Source organism: Gymnoscopelus braueri, assembly GCF_963280865.1.
Source record: "Gymnoscopelus braueri genome assembly, chromosome: 16".
Lineage (NCBI taxonomy): Eukaryota > Metazoa > Chordata > Actinopteri > Myctophiformes > Myctophidae > Gymnoscopelus > Gymnoscopelus braueri.
In genome coordinates, this window is record NC_137616.1 from 38,414,581 (window position 1) to 38,434,656 (window position 20,076).

The 20,076-nt window shown below is 42.9% G+C and overlaps 1 protein-coding gene across 3 annotated transcripts in view; it reads left to right on the plus strand.

Annotated features, from left to right (window-relative positions):
• Nucleotides 1-20,076, plus strand: part of LOC308103641 (serine/threonine-protein kinase MRCK alpha-like) — a 103,614-nt gene that overhangs the window by 74,799 nt on the left and 8,739 nt on the right. The window contains exons 19-41 of one of the 3 annotated variants that reach the window (XM_080453729.1): nucleotides 611-735; nucleotides 2,345-2,453; nucleotides 2,902-3,050; nucleotides 3,472-3,563; nucleotides 4,839-4,915; nucleotides 6,418-6,456; nucleotides 7,468-7,587; nucleotides 8,386-8,472; nucleotides 8,617-8,722; nucleotides 9,197-9,333; nucleotides 9,502-9,641; nucleotides 9,833-9,914; nucleotides 10,987-11,206; nucleotides 12,800-12,862; nucleotides 12,972-13,225; nucleotides 13,462-13,586; nucleotides 13,779-13,993; nucleotides 14,993-15,090; nucleotides 15,760-15,844; nucleotides 16,319-16,442; nucleotides 17,113-17,230; nucleotides 17,991-18,108; nucleotides 18,454-18,611. In XM_080453729.1, the coding sequence (XP_080309855.1) occupies nucleotides 611-735; nucleotides 2,345-2,453; nucleotides 2,902-3,050; nucleotides 3,472-3,563; nucleotides 4,839-4,915; nucleotides 6,418-6,456; nucleotides 7,468-7,587; nucleotides 8,386-8,472; nucleotides 8,617-8,722; nucleotides 9,197-9,333; nucleotides 9,502-9,641; nucleotides 9,833-9,914; nucleotides 10,987-11,206; nucleotides 12,800-12,862; nucleotides 12,972-13,225; nucleotides 13,462-13,586; nucleotides 13,779-13,993; nucleotides 14,993-15,090; nucleotides 15,760-15,844; nucleotides 16,319-16,442; nucleotides 17,113-17,230; nucleotides 17,991-18,108; nucleotides 18,454-18,611 (2,841 nt within the window). The remainder of the gene's footprint in view (nucleotides 1-610; nucleotides 736-2,344; nucleotides 2,454-2,901; nucleotides 3,051-3,471; nucleotides 3,564-4,838; nucleotides 4,916-6,417; nucleotides 6,457-7,467; nucleotides 7,588-8,385; nucleotides 8,473-8,616; nucleotides 8,723-9,196; nucleotides 9,334-9,501; nucleotides 9,642-9,832; nucleotides 9,915-10,986; nucleotides 11,207-12,799; nucleotides 12,863-12,971; nucleotides 13,226-13,461; nucleotides 13,587-13,778; nucleotides 13,994-14,992; nucleotides 15,091-15,759; nucleotides 15,845-16,318; nucleotides 16,443-17,112; nucleotides 17,231-17,990; nucleotides 18,109-18,453; nucleotides 18,612-20,076) is intronic. The other 2 variants (XM_080453730.1, XM_080453731.1) reach the window with 2 other exon arrangements.

The following is a 20,076-nucleotide window of genomic DNA, read 5'->3' on the forward strand; positions in this document are numbered from 1 at the left end:
GATGGTGTAGCGTGAAGTGAAAGGAAGGATTAGAGAGAGGTTAAGACTCATGCACTGATGACAAAGTTCATAAGTCAGATTTGACCCCATGATGTCACAAATTTCACTGCACGCCACATAGCCCCCAGAACAGCAGGTGTAGAGATAAATCTGAAATGGGATCCATTAAGTAACGTGAGTGAGTGGAAAAATGACCAAAACAATAGCTGGATATTTAGGGAAGAAAAAAGGGGGCGGGGGGAGAGAAGCGCCGTGATTTATTTAATCTTCTAAAGCCCGGTTTCCACCAGCAAGGCCGTTAAAATGTCTGCAGGGATAAATCAAGCTCACCTGAAGTAATTCAGATTGTCTTTTTACCATAATGAATTGTAGTTATTTATTATTTGGTATTATTTATTATTCTGTTATTTTCGTCAGAGTCTGCAGGATTTCTTTTCATACCATGTCTGTATCATGGCATATAGGCTCAGGTTCAGTTGGCTATGTGACAAGTAGAAAACGATTAAAAAAAGCACTGTTATATCTTCAACATTACCTCAAACTCCCAACTGATACAAGACTTTTTGTGTGTCTCTATGTGTTTGAATCTATGTCTTTGTTGTTTTCTCAGCTGACCAGCATGTTTGAGAAGTTGAGCAGCAGTAACCGACAGCTGGAGGACGAGATGAGGGAGCTAGCTGACAAGAAGGAGAGCGTGGCGCACTGGGAGGCTCAGATCACTGAGATCATTCAATGGTGAGAGACACACACACACACACACACACACACACACACACACACACACACACACACACACACACACACACACACACACACACACACACACACACACACACACAGAGTACATACATAGATAATAAATTCTCTGTGCGCATATGATGCACTGGAAAATAAAGGGTACATTCCAATGAATACTTACACACATACTTATGTCATGTATCCTATGACCGACAGACACACTTTCTCAAACTCAAACTCTCAAAGCACACACGTGCTACATTACACTGCATGCATGCATGCACACGCGGTCTAGCGATGTATTGGATTCCATTATGGAGTAAAACGGCAGCAATTTTCACATACCTCTGTAGATCAGAGAACTTCTTGCCCCCCCCAACACACACACACACACACACACACACACACACACACACACACACACACACACACACACACACACACACACACACACACACACACACTCTCACACACCCACACCCACTCACACACACACTTCTCCAAGATCTCTTCCTATTACATCTGACACCTCACCAGCTGTTCAGCTTTCCTTCTTCGGACGAGACTACAGTCTTCGCATAGCGTGCATACCAGACACACAGACACACAATACACACCCACACAGATGCACTTAGATGCAAATGCAATGATACCCACAGCCGGTTAAATTGACACACACTGATATGCTCTCATAGATTATGCACAGACAGATACACACATGCATTCCAAACATGCATTCATAAACACTACGGAATCTACTGTTTCAGGACAATTCAGTGGTGCACGATGCTCCCTGGTGGACATAGGGTGTTACTGAAGAGGATTAAACCAGGAAATGAAATCAGGCTGGTTTGCTAGAGTCTCTATAAGTGGTTACATTTGTAGTTAATTTGCATGAAATTTTGTATTATGTTGTAAAGGATATTTTTGTGTGCACAGGTGCACTGCTATCGAGTGTGTGGTTGTTTTGTAGCACTGGAGGCCTTACTGTCTTACTGTTATTTTACTGTGTTTATGATTTCATCGCACACACTGTTAATTCTGCCTCATTGTTTAGGATTAGTGTTGGGCCCAGATTAACTTCACAACTTCACACGCTCTGTGTGTGTGTGTGTGTGTGTGTGTGTGTGTGTGTGTGTGTGTGTGTGTGTGTGTGTGTGTGTGCGTGCGTGCGTGCGCGCGCGCGCGCGTCAACTTGCGATGTTGTAGCGATGAGGTGTCTGTTTGGATCGAAATGTCCACACAGGATGTGTAGTGATGTCAATTAGTTTTAGAGACAATTGTTTACGTCACTGTGTGTAGAGGCTGTGTGTGTGCTCTTTGTCATGTGTCCCCAACTGAGGACAGATATGAAGAATGTCCTGTTGTCTTACACCATACAAAGGAGTCTGTTCATATTTAGGATTAAGATTCTGTTTCATTTAAGGTTAGTTTCGGGTCTCCCAGTTATACTTGACATAAAGTACAGTACAAGAAATTTCAATCCATCGGCTGCACCGGGGTGCCCCGTATCTAAATCTAACCATGAAAAAAAAGAAAAGTGTGTATAGGTGAGTGCAATGCCCTCACAATTACATTAATGCAAACGTATCGGTGTGTGTTGCAGGGTGAGTGATGAGAAGGATGCTAGAGGTTACCTGCAGGCTCTGGCCACCAAAATGACAGAGGAGCTGGAAGGACTGAGAAACACCAGTCTGGGAGCACGGGCCACATCGGTGAGACATGCACACACTCTCTTGTACTATTTACACACACACACACGCACGCACGCACGCACGCACGCGCGCGCGCGCGCGCGCGCGCGCACACACACACACACACACATTATTAGCATTCGAGGCATTTGCTGAGAAACCTGCAACACATACTGTAGAAGAGCAGAGTGTTTGTTTGTGCATCGAAGTTGGACTAAATGCAGAGTTAGACATGCATCTCTGGGTTTCATTTCTTTCTATGCAATCATGAGAGCCTATTATGCTCCTGATTTTCTCTGATTCTTTACACAGTGAAATACTTAGAGTATTTAACTCCAAAGAGTACAAATGGGACCAAATGGACCCATGCGTTTGTACACTCTGACACTGAGTATTATCTTTCCACCCTCACATCACTGTTGATTTAATTCAGTAACATCTACTTTTCTGTTTCTCTCTCAACCACCAGGACATGCCATGGAAGATGCGTCGCTTCGCCAAGCTGGACATGTCTGCCCGTCTGGAGCTGCAGTCGGCCCTGGACGCTGAGATCAGAGCCAAGCAGAGCATCACGGATGAACTCAACAAAGTGAAGGCCAACAGCATCTCCACAGAGTGGTACATATACAGTTACTTTACTTTATGAACGCTGCATGTCGTCTTCACAGAGTTCTACCCATACGGTTACTTTAATTGCAGAGTAAAGTAATGTAATTTGGTTTCTGCCCGATCAGAGCCCCATTGACTTCCGTTATAAAATGAAAGATGAGATTAGCTCCGGCCACACAGACAGAAACACACTCAGACCCTCTCAAAGATGGCTAGCATCTTGCAGAGCCATGCCGTAAACAAATCTGTGTGATGCTCTTGTGGTGTTTTTCTTGAGAACAAAAGCTTTGATAAACTTGTAATTATGGATGCCATTGTGTTCTTTTAATAATTTGGGCATTGGCAACTGGGCAAAAAACGATAAGTCTTCTTCATATACTTCTTAGATAATATTATTTTCATTGAATGTATGTGTTTGTGTGTGTCCCAGTAAACTGCAGGAAGTTGAGACTAAGAACCAGGATCTCCTCCAGGAGATTGACAGGTTGAAGAAAGAGACAGAGGAGCTGCGACTACGTAGAGGTGAGAACACAACCACCCGAAACCCTGATTTAACACTCAGGATTTTACTGCGATTGTGACCTTCTGCTGCAGCAGTTTTGCCATGTTTGCAAGAGCTATGACAGCAACTTGTGTTCTGTATTTAGGTGAAATACTTTTTTGATCAGTATTCATTCAATAAATAATGATCAATAAAGTGTATTAGAAGAAGAAGTAATTAGAAGACACAAGGAATATAGCAACTAGTTGTTTGAGAGCCTGTTAAGAGTTCTTAACGGTCTAAAATAATGATTTACTGCCTCTGATGTAGATGTAATGCAGGACAAACTGTGCCTTTTATGATCATCCCCACTGCAGACTATGGTTGTATCATGGTTTGTAAAAAAAAAATCACACCCTGTGTGAAGTGGGCGGTGTCTTCCTAGCTAACCACAATACTGAATGGAGTCAACCAATATATATGCTTTGATCTGAAAGAGCCACTTAGTGTCAGCATGTGTCTTGCTAGCTAATCACAATACTGAATGGAGTCGATCAATCATGTACAAAAGATAAATACATTTATCTTTTGTAAAACACACTTTATGATGGACAAAACCATAACTTAAAAAAAACAATAATTTGGTTTTTTTTAAGTTATGGTTGCTTATATAGGGCTATGCACATGTGTCATGTGACACTGGCCAATCACAGTCCTGAATAGATTGTGATTGGCCAATCACAGCGCAGGATAATTGTACAAATTTCCTGGGCCCAGATCACAGCGCAGGAAAATGTACATTTTTCCAAATCTCACTTATAGGGGCGGTTTCACCGCCCAAAAAAGAAACAGTCACACTTGACTGAGAAATCAATTTCACGTGCAGTGGTCGCAGTGGTCTGAAATAGCATAAGAAAACCACAAACACTAGATAAAAAAAGCTTCAAAGACATTTTTCAATGTTTTAGTCATCTCACTGTGGAGTATCACTTTTCTGTGGCTGCTGTGATTGTAAGCACAATTTTTATGGAATGAAACCTCATTTGGACTTCTGAAGTCGGCTGTTGGAATCGAGCTTTTATTGTAACTGGGACTTTAAGAAACTTTGTTTTGCACTGAGCCCAAGATTTGGCAAATATAATCTTCATTCCAGGCCCAAACCTTCAATGTTTATGTAAATTGTGATCTTTTTCTACCCATTAGCCTCAGTCCTGTGATGTATTTTCTGAACAAAAGGCTTTGGTAATTATTTCTCAATTCACGTCCATCCACCTATAATTTTGTTCTGTGCCTGTTTGCGCTTTATGTCTCTGTAGGTGTCAAGCACCAGGATTCCCAGAATTCCTTCCTGGCTTTCCTCAACGCCCCGACCTCAGCCCTTGACCAGTTTGACGTAAGTCGCCCCTCCGTGACCCCATAACACTTCGACCTCACACGGTTTTCGGCACGGGTTTCATATTAATCTTGTTTAATGTCAGCAGCCATCCATCAAATCCAGCTTCAAACAAATCAGTTATATGCTTTCAAAGGATGATGGTCAAGAGGGCAGCAGTAGCTGAGTGGGTAGAGAGGCCGTCTGGGAATTGGAAGGTTGCCGGTTGCCCCCCCCAGACCACCCAGTCTACATGTCGAAGTGTTCATGAGCAAGACCTTAACCCCTAACTGCTCCTCAGGCATAGTGACAAATACCCCAATGTCAACTATAGGGGACTAAATGATTATTATGATTATTATTAATAGATTTGAATAGAAATACTTTAATTAATCCCCGAAGGGAAATTAAGAACCACAGCCGCTCTCATCAGCAACCACATCCAAGGCAATAAATAATAAAGCTTAAGATAAAATCATCAATTAAAACAGGATTGTGGCATACAGGTCCTCCATTCATTAAAACAATTAAATCATGGCTGCCATGACTTAATTCTGCTAACTTTCTGTCAATTTGATTGATGTTGTTGTTTCTTGAGTTCTTCCATCCTTTTCAAAACTGCAATTCTTTATCTTATGTGGCTTCTTAAGTTGTTTTTGTTCACATCTTTCCAATATGTTTGTTTTTATTTTCTTGCTTCCCTTCTTTGGTATGTCAGGACTCTTATTCGTCATCCTCATCCTCTTTAATTGAGTTTTGGGAAGACGCTGTAAGTTTCTTTTTGTCCAGGACGAGGCTTATTTGTGTGTGTGTGTCTGTGACTGTGAGATAGTAGCTGTATGTGTATGCAGTAGGAATTCTATAACGAGCCAAGAGGGAAAGAGAGTGATTGTTTGTGAGTGCGCTTGTGAATATACAGAGGCGGGTGTGTATGTCAGTGCAAGTGTGTGTGTGTTTGTATGTAGTGTGTCTGTGCGAACAAGTGAGTGTTGGTGCACGTGAGTGAGCAGATGTTGCCCTCTAATATGTGGGTGCTAGCCAGTCTGCATTCTTTTAGGCTAGTAGGCTATTTGAATGGCTGCCTTGGCTTTCTAGTGCTAGGGGTTGGCTTCAAATACACACACGTGCACAAACACAGTATGCACACTGTAAATTATTCAAACATTCATACTTTCATTAACCACTTTCAACCTGGCATCCCCATTTTGGGCACGTCACTATAGGCAGAATTATTCAAGTTTTTCAAAAATATTAAAGTGTAAAAAAGGTGGTTACGTGGTTAATTTCCCCTGTGACACACTCACCCTGCCATGCACACACAATCACATTTTGTGTCCACATTATCTCAACCCAATGTCCAGCCCTCGTCTTCATTTACCAAGGCTTTCATAACGACCCATAAGGTTTTCATCTTTTCCCCTCTATGTGCGTAATTTATTTGTCTTTGTCCAGTTTGCTTTCGTGACATTCACTCGTGTCTTTGTCTCTGCCAACCTCTGCCTCTTTGTCCCGTGCCACCGCAGCGCTCGCCATCCGTTGGGCCGACTAGCAAAGGCAGACGTGTAAGCAAGCACCCCATCTGCGCTCTGTGATGGCTGTTGTCTGACCCCTAGAATGTCCTTTAGCTGTGCTTTGTTGTCCTTGTGCATGGATGTCTGGAGTGTGTGTGTAGGATGTTGGTTGCATGGTGGGTGCTTTGGTAAAAGGTTTTCCTGGTTATTGGATATTGAGTGTTGTTAAGGCCTCTTTGCTGTTGCATGGAGAACTGGAATAATGTGCCACCCTGTCCTCCCCTCCAATGTGTATGCTTGCATTTATGTCTGTGTATTTTGTTTTTATCCAAAGTGGCTTTGTGTTTGGCTTATACATATGCTTTTGATTTGTGTTCATTTTAACTCTGAAAGTGTAAAACTTTCAAACACTCAGGCTCTTACTGTGTAGCATGACCACTTGGCTTTGATGTGTCCTATTGTGCTTGTAATATGTGCTATTCATTTAAGTTGGGGTCCCTTCTCCTGTATTAGGTTCAAGTGGGTTGAGATATTCTAAAATTATTCTAAAACAGTGGTTCCTAACTCCGGTCCGTGGGATGCCTACTAGTACTACTGGTTTTCCATCTTACCATATCTAACTAGTCCCTGATTAGAAGGACAGTTGAATGCCGTTCCCTGAGGGCCAGAGTTGGGAACCTCTGTTTTATTTATACCATAAACTATGTAGCTCCTGTTCTGTGTGTTGTGGTGCCTGCTTCTTCCCTTAAGCATGGATCTGGTTCATGGAGGCCCATGGTGTGTTATTCTTAGCTGTCCAATACAAACCTTTTGAAACTAACACTCCCTCCTCTCCTGCTCTTCCCTTTCGTTCTCCTCACTCCCCATCCTTTCTTCATCATCTCCCCTTCTCACCCTCGTCCTCTTTGCCTACTCCTTGTCACCAACTTCCTCTTCATCTCTTCCTTTGATCCTTTCTCCTTTTATTTCCTCTTTCTTCCTCTCTCCATCATACCTCTCCCCTCATTCTCTTCCTCCCCCCTCCTTCTCTCACTCATTCCTCCCTTCCCTGTCTCTCCTCAGGTGGACTCTGTGGATAACTTCACACCTTCCAACACTCCATCCCGGGACGAGGACTCTAAGTCCCACCTCAAGTCTCGCTCGCGCTCGCCCTCCATGGCTAGCGACATGGAACCCATAGAGGTCAGACCAGGCCCTCAGCCAGGGCATGAAACTTGACTTACTTATCTGTAGATGATGATGAAAGCCCAAAGTTAACTTAACACAGTTGTCACTATCCTACCTGGTAAATTGGAATTAGTCAATTTCACCAGATAAAGTGACTGGTTAACTTGTGCATAATAGCTTGACTTATCTGAATTTTGCTGGGCACTGATGTTAAGCACAGTTCTACAAGCTCACAACAAATTATGAGCTTGTAGTTGGGCTAGTTTTTAAACAGGGCTTAAGTGGTTAATCTGCCATCCTGAATGTAACCATCAGAATGCCTGTTCCAACAAACAGTAAGACTTCTAAGACCCCCCACTAAAACACAACTAAGCATTTAAAAAATCTTATCCAGAGGAGCACAAAGTAACTGCAGATGTACAGCAAACCTAGTAACAGACAAGTGCTGAGTGACAGCCTAACGCCTCATTTAGTCTTCAGCAAAAAGTGTGCGACATCACTTGACAAAAATGTTGTATTTTCAACAGACAATTGTCGACTCCACACTTTAAACAAAGCATAAATGTATGATTAACAGTACAATAGGTAGAAAGAGGACATTCAGCATGTTGTCCCCTCAACCCTTGTCTGACCTTTCTTGCAGAATCTCTTGTCATAACTTGTTGTTCTTGGGAAAGCTTTGCCCTGGGTGTCCTATAATTTAACCATTGTTATCTGTAACTAATACATTGTTGAAAGCACTCAGTCTTTGCCAGTGTGTCATGGACGTGCGTTACTCAATACCAAATGTTTTTGTGCGGTTCTGTCATGCAGCTGATAGACCACCCTCCTCGTAGCACAGTCCAGACGCCGACCATGCGCTCAGGGGGTTATGGCAGCATCGGACGCTCCTCGCCTAAGGTATGACATCTGTCTGTCAGTCTGCCATGCCTAAATCAGTTTCATGTGTGACAGTTCGGGTTGGAGATTTTGGCATGAATGTTAGCAAGTTCTCCTCACATTACTTTTTTCACTGTATTTATGTCTTGTCCTCTGCCACTGCAGCCCAAAGCCCACCAGTTTGTGGTGAAGTCATTCAACACTCCCACTAAGTGTAACCAGTGCACGTCCCTGATGGTGGGACTCATTCGCCAGGGCTGCACCTGTGAAGGTGAGGAAAAGAACGGGAGGAGGAATAGGTAGTGAAAGAAGAAATGGAATCAAGAGGGGCTTAGTTGACACTCACTCATACAGGTCCAAGCAGTGAAATGTTGGGTTCGGAAATAGACAGGTATTGAGTTTTTTTGTGAGAAGACAATGTGCATGTCCTAAAAGACCACAAACTACAACTACAACTGGATCTCTGTATCGTACAAACATTACTGAGATACGATAGAATGCAAATACTGGCCTACAGATTAATGTGTTTTAACTTTTTACTGTAAAGGGGTTATTTTTCTGGTGTTAATGGCATTCATAAATACAGTATATCAAACCATTTTAAATTGCATACAAAAATTGGCATTTAGCAGACACGCAGAGCGACTTAAATGGCATGAAGCCTAGTCAACAAACGACAGAGTAAATGTTCACAAATTGTAAGTAGAGGTGAGTGTTTCATAGAACTGCTTTCTTTCCTCTACAGTGTGCAACTTCTCCTGCCATGTAACGTGTGCGGACAAGGCTCCAGCAGTGTGTCCAGTTCCCCAGGACCAGACAAAGGGGCCACTGGGTATTGACCCTCAGAGAGGCATTGGTACTGCGTACGAGGGCCATGTCAGGGTACGAGATATATAGACGGACACTGGTTGTCTGTAGAGCTTTAATCCAAGCAGTATCCAAGAAACCGAATATTGCTTCCTTGGCTCATAGAACCCACATGTTTTTGATATTTTAAAAGGCATTGGGACTAATTGTCTTATTTGATACATGTTCTGGTATCTATCCTAGGTGCCGAAGCCAACGGGGGTGAAGAAAGGGTGGCAGAGAGCGATGGCCGTGGTGTGTGACTTCAAGCTGTTCCTCTATGAACTGGGAGAAGGCAAGGCCACACAACCCAGCGTAGTGGTCAGCCAAGTAATAGACATGAGGTAAAGAGGACTACAGTTCAAATCCACTGTCACTTATGGACTAGAAATGCCATAGTCACATAGATAGAAAAGGCAAAAGCCACATGGTCCAACAGATTGATGTGTCATGTCCTCCTCCAAAAAACATACATTGTTCCTGATACGTGACGAGGTCGTTCATACCTAACTCTCTGTCCCGTTCTATCCTCCAGGGACGAGGAGTTCTCAGTCAGCTCAGTTCTGGCGTCTGATGTTATCCACGCTAATCGCAAGGACGTCCCCTGTATATTCAGAGTAAGCTCGATCTCTCAATAAGATTTGTCTAAAGTTGCATTGGTGCAGACTGCAGAGACACACTTTCTGCAGTATTAAGAGCAGCTAATAATAACATTATGAGGGCATTGTGGTGGGTCAGCCAGTTGGTACGTGTACCACATAAGAAAGAACAGACCTAATTGAGATGTCTTGAGTTTAAATTTGGTTCATAGCCTGTGAGGTGTTTCATGTCCTCGCTCTCTCTACACACAGTAAAATCCTCAGTAAACTTATAATAAAAGGAAAAGAATGCACCCGCAGAGGCTTTAAAAAGGTGTGGAATCAAAATATTGCTTTCCCCTAAAATAATCATGATTGTGAAATAATAATATAAACAATAATAATAATAATGATTAACTGTTTACCTCCGTAAGCTGACGGCCGCCATTATCCATGTGTTTTCGTTGGATAATATTATATAGTATTTCTTCCCCTAAATACAGTACATTCTTGTAAGAGATCCATCACTTTGCAATCACATTATTACTGCCTTACAGACATGACGGGCAAATAGTGAACCTTATAGAACAGAGATGTTGTAGAAGTGCGACATCTCGTGGCTGAATGTTGCCTATTGCTCTTTTAAATCGGTTGTTCTCAACCTTTTCTGGATCAGGGCCCAATCTTGAAAATGTTGGCGGCCTTTCGGCTGCAATAGTCTGGTCAGATGGGTGGACCACGTGCATTTTCAGAGCCTGTTGATTTTAATGATCAATCGAGTTCCGGCTTGGATAATTTAAGTTGCTATTTATCAGTATTAAAGAAAAAATACCATGTCATTTTTTTAAATTATTTTTTTGTAGATATATCGGGGGAGATTTTTATTTTGTTGATGTGAAATCTACACAGTGTATCCTCAGTGTTAATGTTTTTATATACCATGTCATTTTTTTGACATTATTTTTTAAATCGTAGCGTTTGGCAATATTTGGGGGCCCACTTGCAATACCCTCGCGGCCCACCAGTAGCCCACAGGATGATTTTAAATGAACACTACAATGCAACTTTTAGCACATGTCTCACATGCGCCTTTACCCCCCTTTCTTCCCAGGTGACGGCGTCTCAGCTGTCCGCCTCCAGCAGCCACAAACCCTCCATCCTCATCCTGGCCGACAGCGACCAGGAGAGGAACAAGTGGGTGGGGCTGCTCAACGAGCTCCACCGCATCCTGAAGAAGAACAAACTGAAGGAGCGCTTTGTCTACGTCCCCAAGGAGGCCTACGACCACACACTGCCCCTCATCAAAACCACACAGTCCGCTGCTATCATAGGTGGGCAACAAGAACATTGTTGCTGTCGGGGCAGAAACCTTTTGTGTTTTTTTTTCGTAAAATTAACGCCCTACTTGATCATACTTCAGCGTCGCTAAAAAGTAGCAGATCTACGAGCTCGAAACGCGGCGTGAAGCTGCTACTTTTGTTATTTTTTTATTTGAATCCTAGTTTTGGACATATGAGGTTTCCACCAGACAGAGACGACATGCACAGTACAATCCTCAGTGTTAACACATTGAGTGCCAGGGTTTTTTTAAAACAGGGTACTCACAGTGCCTGGATTTTTTTACAATTTTTGAACCTTTTTCAAGTAGTCACAAAATATTTTCAGTGATCACGGTGATCCCCTCATTACACACACAGGGGTCTCGTACAATCGGGGGGGAAAAAACATTAGGTAATCCGTTCCATAGTTGCATAGTTTTGAAAATAGTCAAAAATACATAATAAAAAAAAAATGTACACAGGAGCCGAGATACAGGCTTTTGAAGTCATAAGTTAACCAGGAAGTGGATTGGTGTCTAAATCTTCGAAAAATGATATCTCCTGGTGCTGTGAAGGATAAAAAAAAAAAAAAAAAAAAACTTAATATTTCTTCTCAAAAACGGTCCGGACCGTTTTTGGCACTCAATGTGTTAAACACAAAAACCTCTCCATTTTGTGTTTTTTCGTAAATTAATGCCCTCCATCATAGTACAGTGTCACACAAAAGCAAGTAGCAGATCTGCCGCGTCTTGAGCTTGCCGATCTGCTACTTTTGATGTTTTTGAATTTGAATCCTGAAAAGTAACCGTTTTGGACATTTCCACCCGACAACCATTTCTTTGTGAATAAGACGTTATTGTAACCAACTTGTGTGGTGGAGTACGTTGACCGCATGAACCCTATTGTCCCTATTCGTCTTAACTTGGCAACATTTTTAGATGTTTGAGTTGGAGACCCCGGTTCAAACCCAGGGTTCGGACATAAATCTTATGAATTGCAGATTGCAGCTTTGATTTTTATTACAGTGTACAAACTTATAAATGTAAGCTAATTAATTTGTACACTCAGATTTACAAATGGTAAACATTTAGCACTGTGGATTTTACTGTGCACATACACATTTACCAGTTTAAATTAATAGATGCAAAGAGAGGTGTGATATTATTTTGCTATAAGTAAGAAAAGACGTTATTGCTTTCCCAAGTTGAAATTTGGTTCTATTACACTTGAGCTACAGAAAGTAGAACAAAGTAGGTTATTGTTCGTACCTCACGTACTTCCCCTGTATCCCGTGGCAGTCAGTAGCTCATAAATCCATTGTTCCCCGTTATTTTATCCGAATAGGGCATCCATTTAGAAGGCAGCTAAATCTTGAGCCTATTGCATTTGTCATTATTTCTTAATTCATGATTCCCGGTTAAAGTGAGTAATTACATTGTGTAGAGAGAATCACCTTCAGGGTAGTTATATAGCAGTTCACCTTCTATCATGTTATTAAAATACCAAACCCTGTTAATTTAGATGGACTTTACTGTACAGAATGTCCTTTTCTGTCTCCTGACTGGCACTGAACCAGAGCCGCCTCAACGTCTCTTCTACTTTCAGATCATGAGCGTGTCGCCCTGGGCAACGAAGAAGGCCTCTATGTCATCCATGTCACCAAAGATGGTAAGACCTGCTTGGCGACTTCGTCTACTCTTCCTCGCTTCCTACATCTATGTTTTCTTTCATATGTTTGAGTGGTTTTAACCACTTTTTTACATTCTTTGACCCACAGAGATCATCCGGGTGGGGGACAATAAGAAGGTGCACCAGATAGACCTGATCCTCCAGGAGCAGCTGTTGGCGGTCATCTCCGGCAGGAACCGCCACGTGCGCCTCTTCCCCACGCAGGCGCTGGACGGCCGTGAGACGGACTCCTTCAAGCTGGCGGAGACCAAGGGCTGCACGTCCATTGTGTCCGGGCCGGTCCGCAACAGCTCGCTCACCTGCCTCTGTGTGGCCATGAAGAGGCAGATTATATGCTATGAGGTGAGGTTGGTTGGTTGGAAATGGCCGACCAACAAGCTCACAATGTGAGCTTGTAGATCTGCTATTTTTGCTGAATGTTCTCCCATCACGACATACCCAGAATAGGAACGCTAGTTGGTGGTTAAACTTGATGGTCGCCATGCTAGTATATTTACAATGTCCAGCTTTGTGTAACTGTCTCACACATTTAATCCTCATTTTCTAAAATTCCCTCACCTTGCCCCTTGCTGCTCCAGGTGAACAAGAGCAAGCAACGTCACCGCCGGCTGCGAGAGCTCCAGGCCCCGGGGCAAGTCCAGTGGATGGGTCTTCTCAGCGAGCGTCTCTACGTGGGCTACCAGGCTGGCTTCACCCGTTACAGGTAGATTTTTCCTTTCCATAGATAGACTAGACTTTTATAGACTAGTCTTAACTAATGTCTAAAGAATACAACTATTTCTTGGAACGTATTTGAATCCTACCTTCCTTATGCGGCGCTGAATTTCGCAGCGATTGACTTTTGACAATACGTTTTCAATTTCTAACTCGTGTTGTGCTGTGATAAACTCCATAGTGTCCATGGTGACGTGTCCCCGGTCCACCTGCTCCATCACGAGGACCACACCCTGGCCTTCATCTCCCAGCAGGGCCTGGACGCCCTCTGTGCGGTGGAGATCTCCAGTAAGGAGCTGCTGCTGTGTTTCGGCGCCATCGGGGTCTACGTGGACTCCCAGGGCCGTCGGTCGCGGCAGCAGGAGCTCATGTGGCCGGCCATGCCCATCGCTGCCTGTGAGTTCAAACCTCTCTCACCCCCTGTTCTATGCTATAAGGCTAAGCTACTTAACCCATTTAGACCTGTTGCACCTATACGTTGTTCTAGCTTTCAAGCTGGGAGCGCCTGTGTCGTTTTAGTTGTTGCTATGTATTGCTGTTGTCAGGCAGAAACCCCTTATCTCCATATTCCAATATATGTTTGTGTTTTTTTTTTCGCAAATGAACGCCGAACTTGATCATACTATAGTGTCACACAAAAGTAGCAGTTTTGAGCTTGTAGATCTGCTACTTTTGATACTTTTGGACATATGAGGTTTCCATCTGACAGAGACGATATATATATATATTTTTTAAATAAAAAGTTTTTCATAGAAGCCGTTTTTAGAATCGGCCTCAGATCTAGCCTCAATGTTAATAATTTAACTCAGAGTGTACAAGTTGGTTATATTTTGTGCACTCTTGAGTTACAAATGGATGCTCATTTAGACCTGAGGCCTGAGGTTTTCTGAAAAACATTACAGAAACATTACATGTTCACTAAAGAAATTATTTCTCAGCCTCTGTAGCAAATGGAAACCTGAAATGACACGGATGCTTTCCGGATTGAAATGTAGAAAGACATATAGGTTACTTACAACAGGTCTAAATGGGTTAATAATGAGGATTTGACTGTGTGAGGAGCTTGGTCATCTGAAGTCTTTGGTGTTAAGGCGGTTACACACCGGCGAATATACGCAAAATTCGGACTCGTTCCGAATAATTAAAAGACGCTTTTTTCGCTCCGCGAAACTGGTGTGGAAGCTTGCATTGACTTTATAAGGTTTTTAAAAAAAACGTATTATTCGCATGAAATGTAGCACTTACGTCACTTGAAAGGTCATTTGGTCAAAACGTCAGTGATGTTTTTGGTTGTGTAACTGTGTGTAATATTTAAAGAAACTGGAATATGCAAAAAGACAAACCAAAAGCACATTGTAGCTGACAATCTGCTGACATGCACTGTTCTCTTTCCAGGCTACAACGCCCCCTACCTGTCAGTGTACAGTGAGAATGCGGTGGATGTGTTTGACGTCAACACAATGGAGTGGATCCAAACCATTCCTCTGAAGAAGGTCCGTCTCGCAACAGGCTCATCCAAGCTTTGTCACAAATACAGGAATAGTTCAATACTAAGGCTAAGCAGTTCATTATGTGGTATCGTATGCTTTGAGTTTAGATTCTAAACAGGAGTTTAACCACTTAAACCGTATATAATGAGTTGATCGAAGTCCGCCAGGGGTCTATTCTAGCCTCCCACCTTTTTTCTCTCTACACCAAATCTCTTCACCTTCATAAAAGCAGTGATTTTATGCAGGCTGGCTGTTATCATATGTCACATCTCCTCACAACTTGAACGATAGGACTCAGGTTAAAGAATCTGATCATGTTGCGATGAGGTGCAAAATGTGCAGTAGCTGAATAGTTTTTTCATCCCTTATCATAATCAAGACAATTAAATCCAGTATTTTGAAGCCTGTTTGAGACTGAAACTTTGTCAGGCTATCTTTGGCTCCCCCTGGTGGACATAAAGGAATACAAATTGTCTCTCAGATTTTCAGTTAACTGCTCTGCCACAATAAGCTGCTCATGACCTAGTTAACTCTGCTAGTAAAAAAAAACTGAGACAAAGGGATAAGATGCAGATTTAGAGTGTTAATTCCTCAAATGCAAATGCAGTGCATGACCTAAGATTAACTATGTATTATTTTTTTGTGCTAACTTTTGACATCTCTCCCCGGTAGGTGCGGCCTCTGAACATCGATGGCTCTCTGAACCTGCTAGGGCTGGAGACAGTCCGACTCATCTATTTTAGAAACAAGATGGCTGGTAAGAACTTGCACCCACGTTCTCTAAGAAGGAGAAATGCTACGATTAATACACATACAAATTTCTCTCTCAAAGTCTCTCCAGACTCGCAACTACAAGGTGCATAGTTTTCAGTGACTTTAACTTTGAAGAATTTACATACCTGTAATTACATGAGATAACTGGTTCAGGGAAGAATGTGGTTGTGCAGGACAGGATAGGTAACAGTTTAAAAATGAAAATCCTTTCAACGGCTTGGCTCCCCAAAAAAGATGTTACTGTAGCAAAATGTGTCGGTACATACAGCAATGTTTCGGCCGTACAATTTGGCCTTCCTCAGGGTGTCTGACCTGAGAGAAATCACTCCAGGAAAATGTAATTCGCTACTTATTTAAGAGAATCCGCATCACAGATCAACATCATGTTGAATGTACCAATTTCACATCAGGTTGTGTAAATATGCACACTTCTGTCACGACTATGCTAACTTTCCAGAGGGCGACGAGTTGGTTGTCCCGGAGACGTCAGACAACAGCAGGAAGCAGATGGTGCGCAGCATGAACAACAAGAGACGCTTCTCCTTCAGGGTTCCAGAGGAAGAGAGACTCCAGCAGAGGAGGTGGGCAAACTAGTCTACTGCAGCAGTGGTTCTCAAACTTTTCATGTCAAGTGCCAGGAACCCCCATACAAGATTTGTGTTGTTAAAATCCACCACCATCTGCAGGCACGTAAATGGACTGCATTTTTATATTAGCGCTTTTCTCCAAAGTGCTTCACAAAGTATTTCACATTCACCCATTCACACACCGATGGCGGAGGAAACCATGCAAAGCACCAACCATGCTCATCGGTAGAAGCTGGGGGTTCAGTGTCTTGCTCTAGCACGTAGCCAGGAGGAGCGAGTCTGGAACCTTCAGATTCCAAGACAGCCGCTCTACCTCCTGAGCCGCTGCCGCCCTGTATCATGTTCCTTCATTCGTTCCTTCAGTCTCCCCCTCTCTGCTATGCACTGGTGCACCCGGCCCAGTGTTTGTGTGTGTGTATTGTGGCTGTACACATTCTATGAGCATCTATGTAGGTCTTTGCATGATTGCTTTTCCACTTTCAACCTGGCATGTCATTGTAGTTGTGCTTAAATTGCAAAAATAGTTGATCTACAAGCTTATAACGTGTTTGCGATGCAACACGTTATGAACTTGTAGATTGGCTATTATCGCCACGCGACACCATCGTACCGCAAAGTATGAAATAGGGCTGAACTGGTTATTCTATGTGTGCTCTAATTTCAGAGAGATGCTGCGTGACCCAGAAATGAGGAACAAGCTGATTTCCAACCCCACCAACTTTAACCACGTGGCCCACATGGGACCAGGTGACGGCATCCAGATCCTCAAAGACCTCCCTATGGTAGGAGAATTGCTCACGCCAACCACCACACACACTCACCAACACAATCTACTCCCTGGAAGACACAAACACACACACACACACACACACACACACACACTCACTCACTCACTCACTCACTCACTCACTCACTCACTCACTCACTCACTCACTCACTCACTCACTCACTCAGACAGACACTTGCATGCAAATAGACACACTAAAGAACGCACAGCATACTTAACCCCCTCCCTGTACATTGTGCGAGAGTGGTGCAAAGCACACATATACACATGGACAATAAACGATTCCCGTAGAACTGACCATGTTATACAGCTGGGCTTAAATGTACAAATGCACGCCAGAACTATGTAGTTGTAGTGTGTGTGTATGTAAAGGTTTGTCTGCTTGTCCTGTGAGTTGGTGCATGCAGACAATGGAATCCACTGAGCAAGATGGCTACTTCAGTTTCCACCCCGATCTTTTTAATTTAACCCAATCTCAAAACATGTGACTTGTGTACGATTTATTTTTCTCCATCCATTCACAGATCTTTCTCAAAGTCCAATATTGCATTGTTTTCTTTTTTGATGATTCTTAATGATACCTATTTTTCTGTTTACACTGCACGTACCCACTTACTTTATATTTCACTTGGAGTGTGGTGATGAATCCTCGTGATTTTCTCCCCTCACTATTTCTCACTCTTCACTCTCCTCACTCCTCTTCCCTGCACTGCACTGTGTGTACGTGTGCCCTTCTCTGTATGTGTCTAATCCAGAACGTACGTCTTCAGGAGAACCGTGCAGGCTTCAGCGGTTCAGTCAGCATCCCCTCCATCACCAAGAACCGGGCTGAACCGGGTCGGTCCATGAGCGCCAGTAGTGGACTGGGCATACGTAAGTATTTTATAACCACAAAGCCTTTCTCAGTAGAGTTCAGTTAAAGTCGCTTCAGTGCCATACGTTCAATTTAATCATGTGGTGTCTCGAAGAAAATACGTGGGGTCCTCATTTTAGAGGATTTCTTTAACCCATTTCTCATTGGATAACCAGTTAGAGAGAGTTAGAGGCCAGTTAAATTAGCTCAAGGAATGTGTTCTCAAAGAACAAAGTACAGTCTCACGTTCAAAGACACACTTTGCCATTCTCACTCTCCATATCTCCTTCCGTTTTCCCTTTCTTCCTGTTCCCATCCATCTTCTCTCTCTCTCTCTCTGTCTCGGTCTCTCTCTGTGTCTCCAGGTTCGTCTTCCCAGAACGGCAGTGCGTTGCGTAGGGAGCTGTCGGGGGGAAGCTACGGGTCCAAGCGCCAGACAATGACCTCTCCCTCTGAGAGCTCGTTGTCCTCCGGAGGGGGCATGGATTGTGACGCCGCCCCCCTCTCCCAGTTCGACAGAGAGGTGAGTGATTATTTCTGAATCACTGTCCTGTACCGAAATTGCATTTACACATTATGAATAGCTGACTCCAGCAGTAAGTGTGTACCGTAGCGCTGAATAGTGTTATTCTACCTACAAATAGGGTGCACACAATAGCATGGGGTAGCAGTGTGAACCAAACTCTAACGCAACGCTGAAAGTGATAATGTCACAATGTGTTCCATTGATCTTTACGATACTTTATACAATACTGTACTGCAGTAGAAGTGCTAATAGCATCTGATGGCTGTCTTTTCTATTTGATTTGTAGATGCCTTTTATTTGATTTGAATACAGAGTTGATGGTCTGTCCGGCTGCATTAAGCTGCAAGAATTTCTGTTAAATGTTCCTCATCTTCCCCACAAGCACTTTAGATAGGTCGCTGATGTCCTAAAATGCTTTTGCTGCTTAGTAACAGGTTTCCTAGCCATACCAATGTAGAATTTGCGCATTAGCCTGTCAGATAAATTGACAGACGTATCAGATTGTTGCCTTGTGTCCCATCTGCCACATACTGTACATCCTAACCTCTGCGTGCAGGCCTCTCACCTCATCCCAACCCCTCTCACTGATTGGTTAGTCTCCCTGTGATGTCACTTCTCAATAGCAGCGCTACATAGCTCGGCCAGCTAAGGTCTTTGCCTTCATCCCTACTAGTGGCTCTGGTTTCCGAGCCTTTGGAAAGCAGAGCCAAGGAGTTTAGATGGGTAGCTAATTGCCTTTAATCACAGAAGGTTTTTCATGCACTGGACAATGTAATCGTCCTACTTTTTAATGTTTTTCTGTGCGAAGGAATACAATGTAAAGGTTAAACCTTACCACTGGGCAGTGGTGACAGTAACACTGCCCAGATTGACTTCATCAATTACGCTTTATACGGGACAATTTATAATATTTGTAGTTCTTTGTTTGCCCCGTGTCTTAGTTAAATTTCTATAACTTTGTAATATTGCTACCTAGCTACATTGCCACCTATAAAAGTTTCCAGTATATAATCTAAGGTTGTGGAGTATATTTAACTCTTTCAGTGCCATTCTTATTTATGGAAGTTTGGTTCTGAGTGCCACAGCCAAAATTCATTGTAAAAAAAAAGTGCTCAGGAGCCGAGATACAGCCTTTTTCAGTAAAAAGTTACACAAGAAGTGAATGGAGCAGCAAATCTTCAAATCATCATATCTTGGGTTCTGAACATTAAAAAAAATAATAATAATAAGGAAAAAAATAAATGATTTTATTTATTTATTTATTTATTTTTTCATGACGTCTTAGACGTCATGTGGCGCTCAGGGCGCTCAGGGCCATGACGTCTTAGACGTCATGTGGCACTGAATGAGTTAATAGCAGAAGGAAAACACCTGGGATCAAAGGTAGACTTTAAGGGTAGAGTTGGTGGTTATAGGCAACGTCTACCCCTGTCCACCCACGCATCCTCAACTGGCTTCTGGA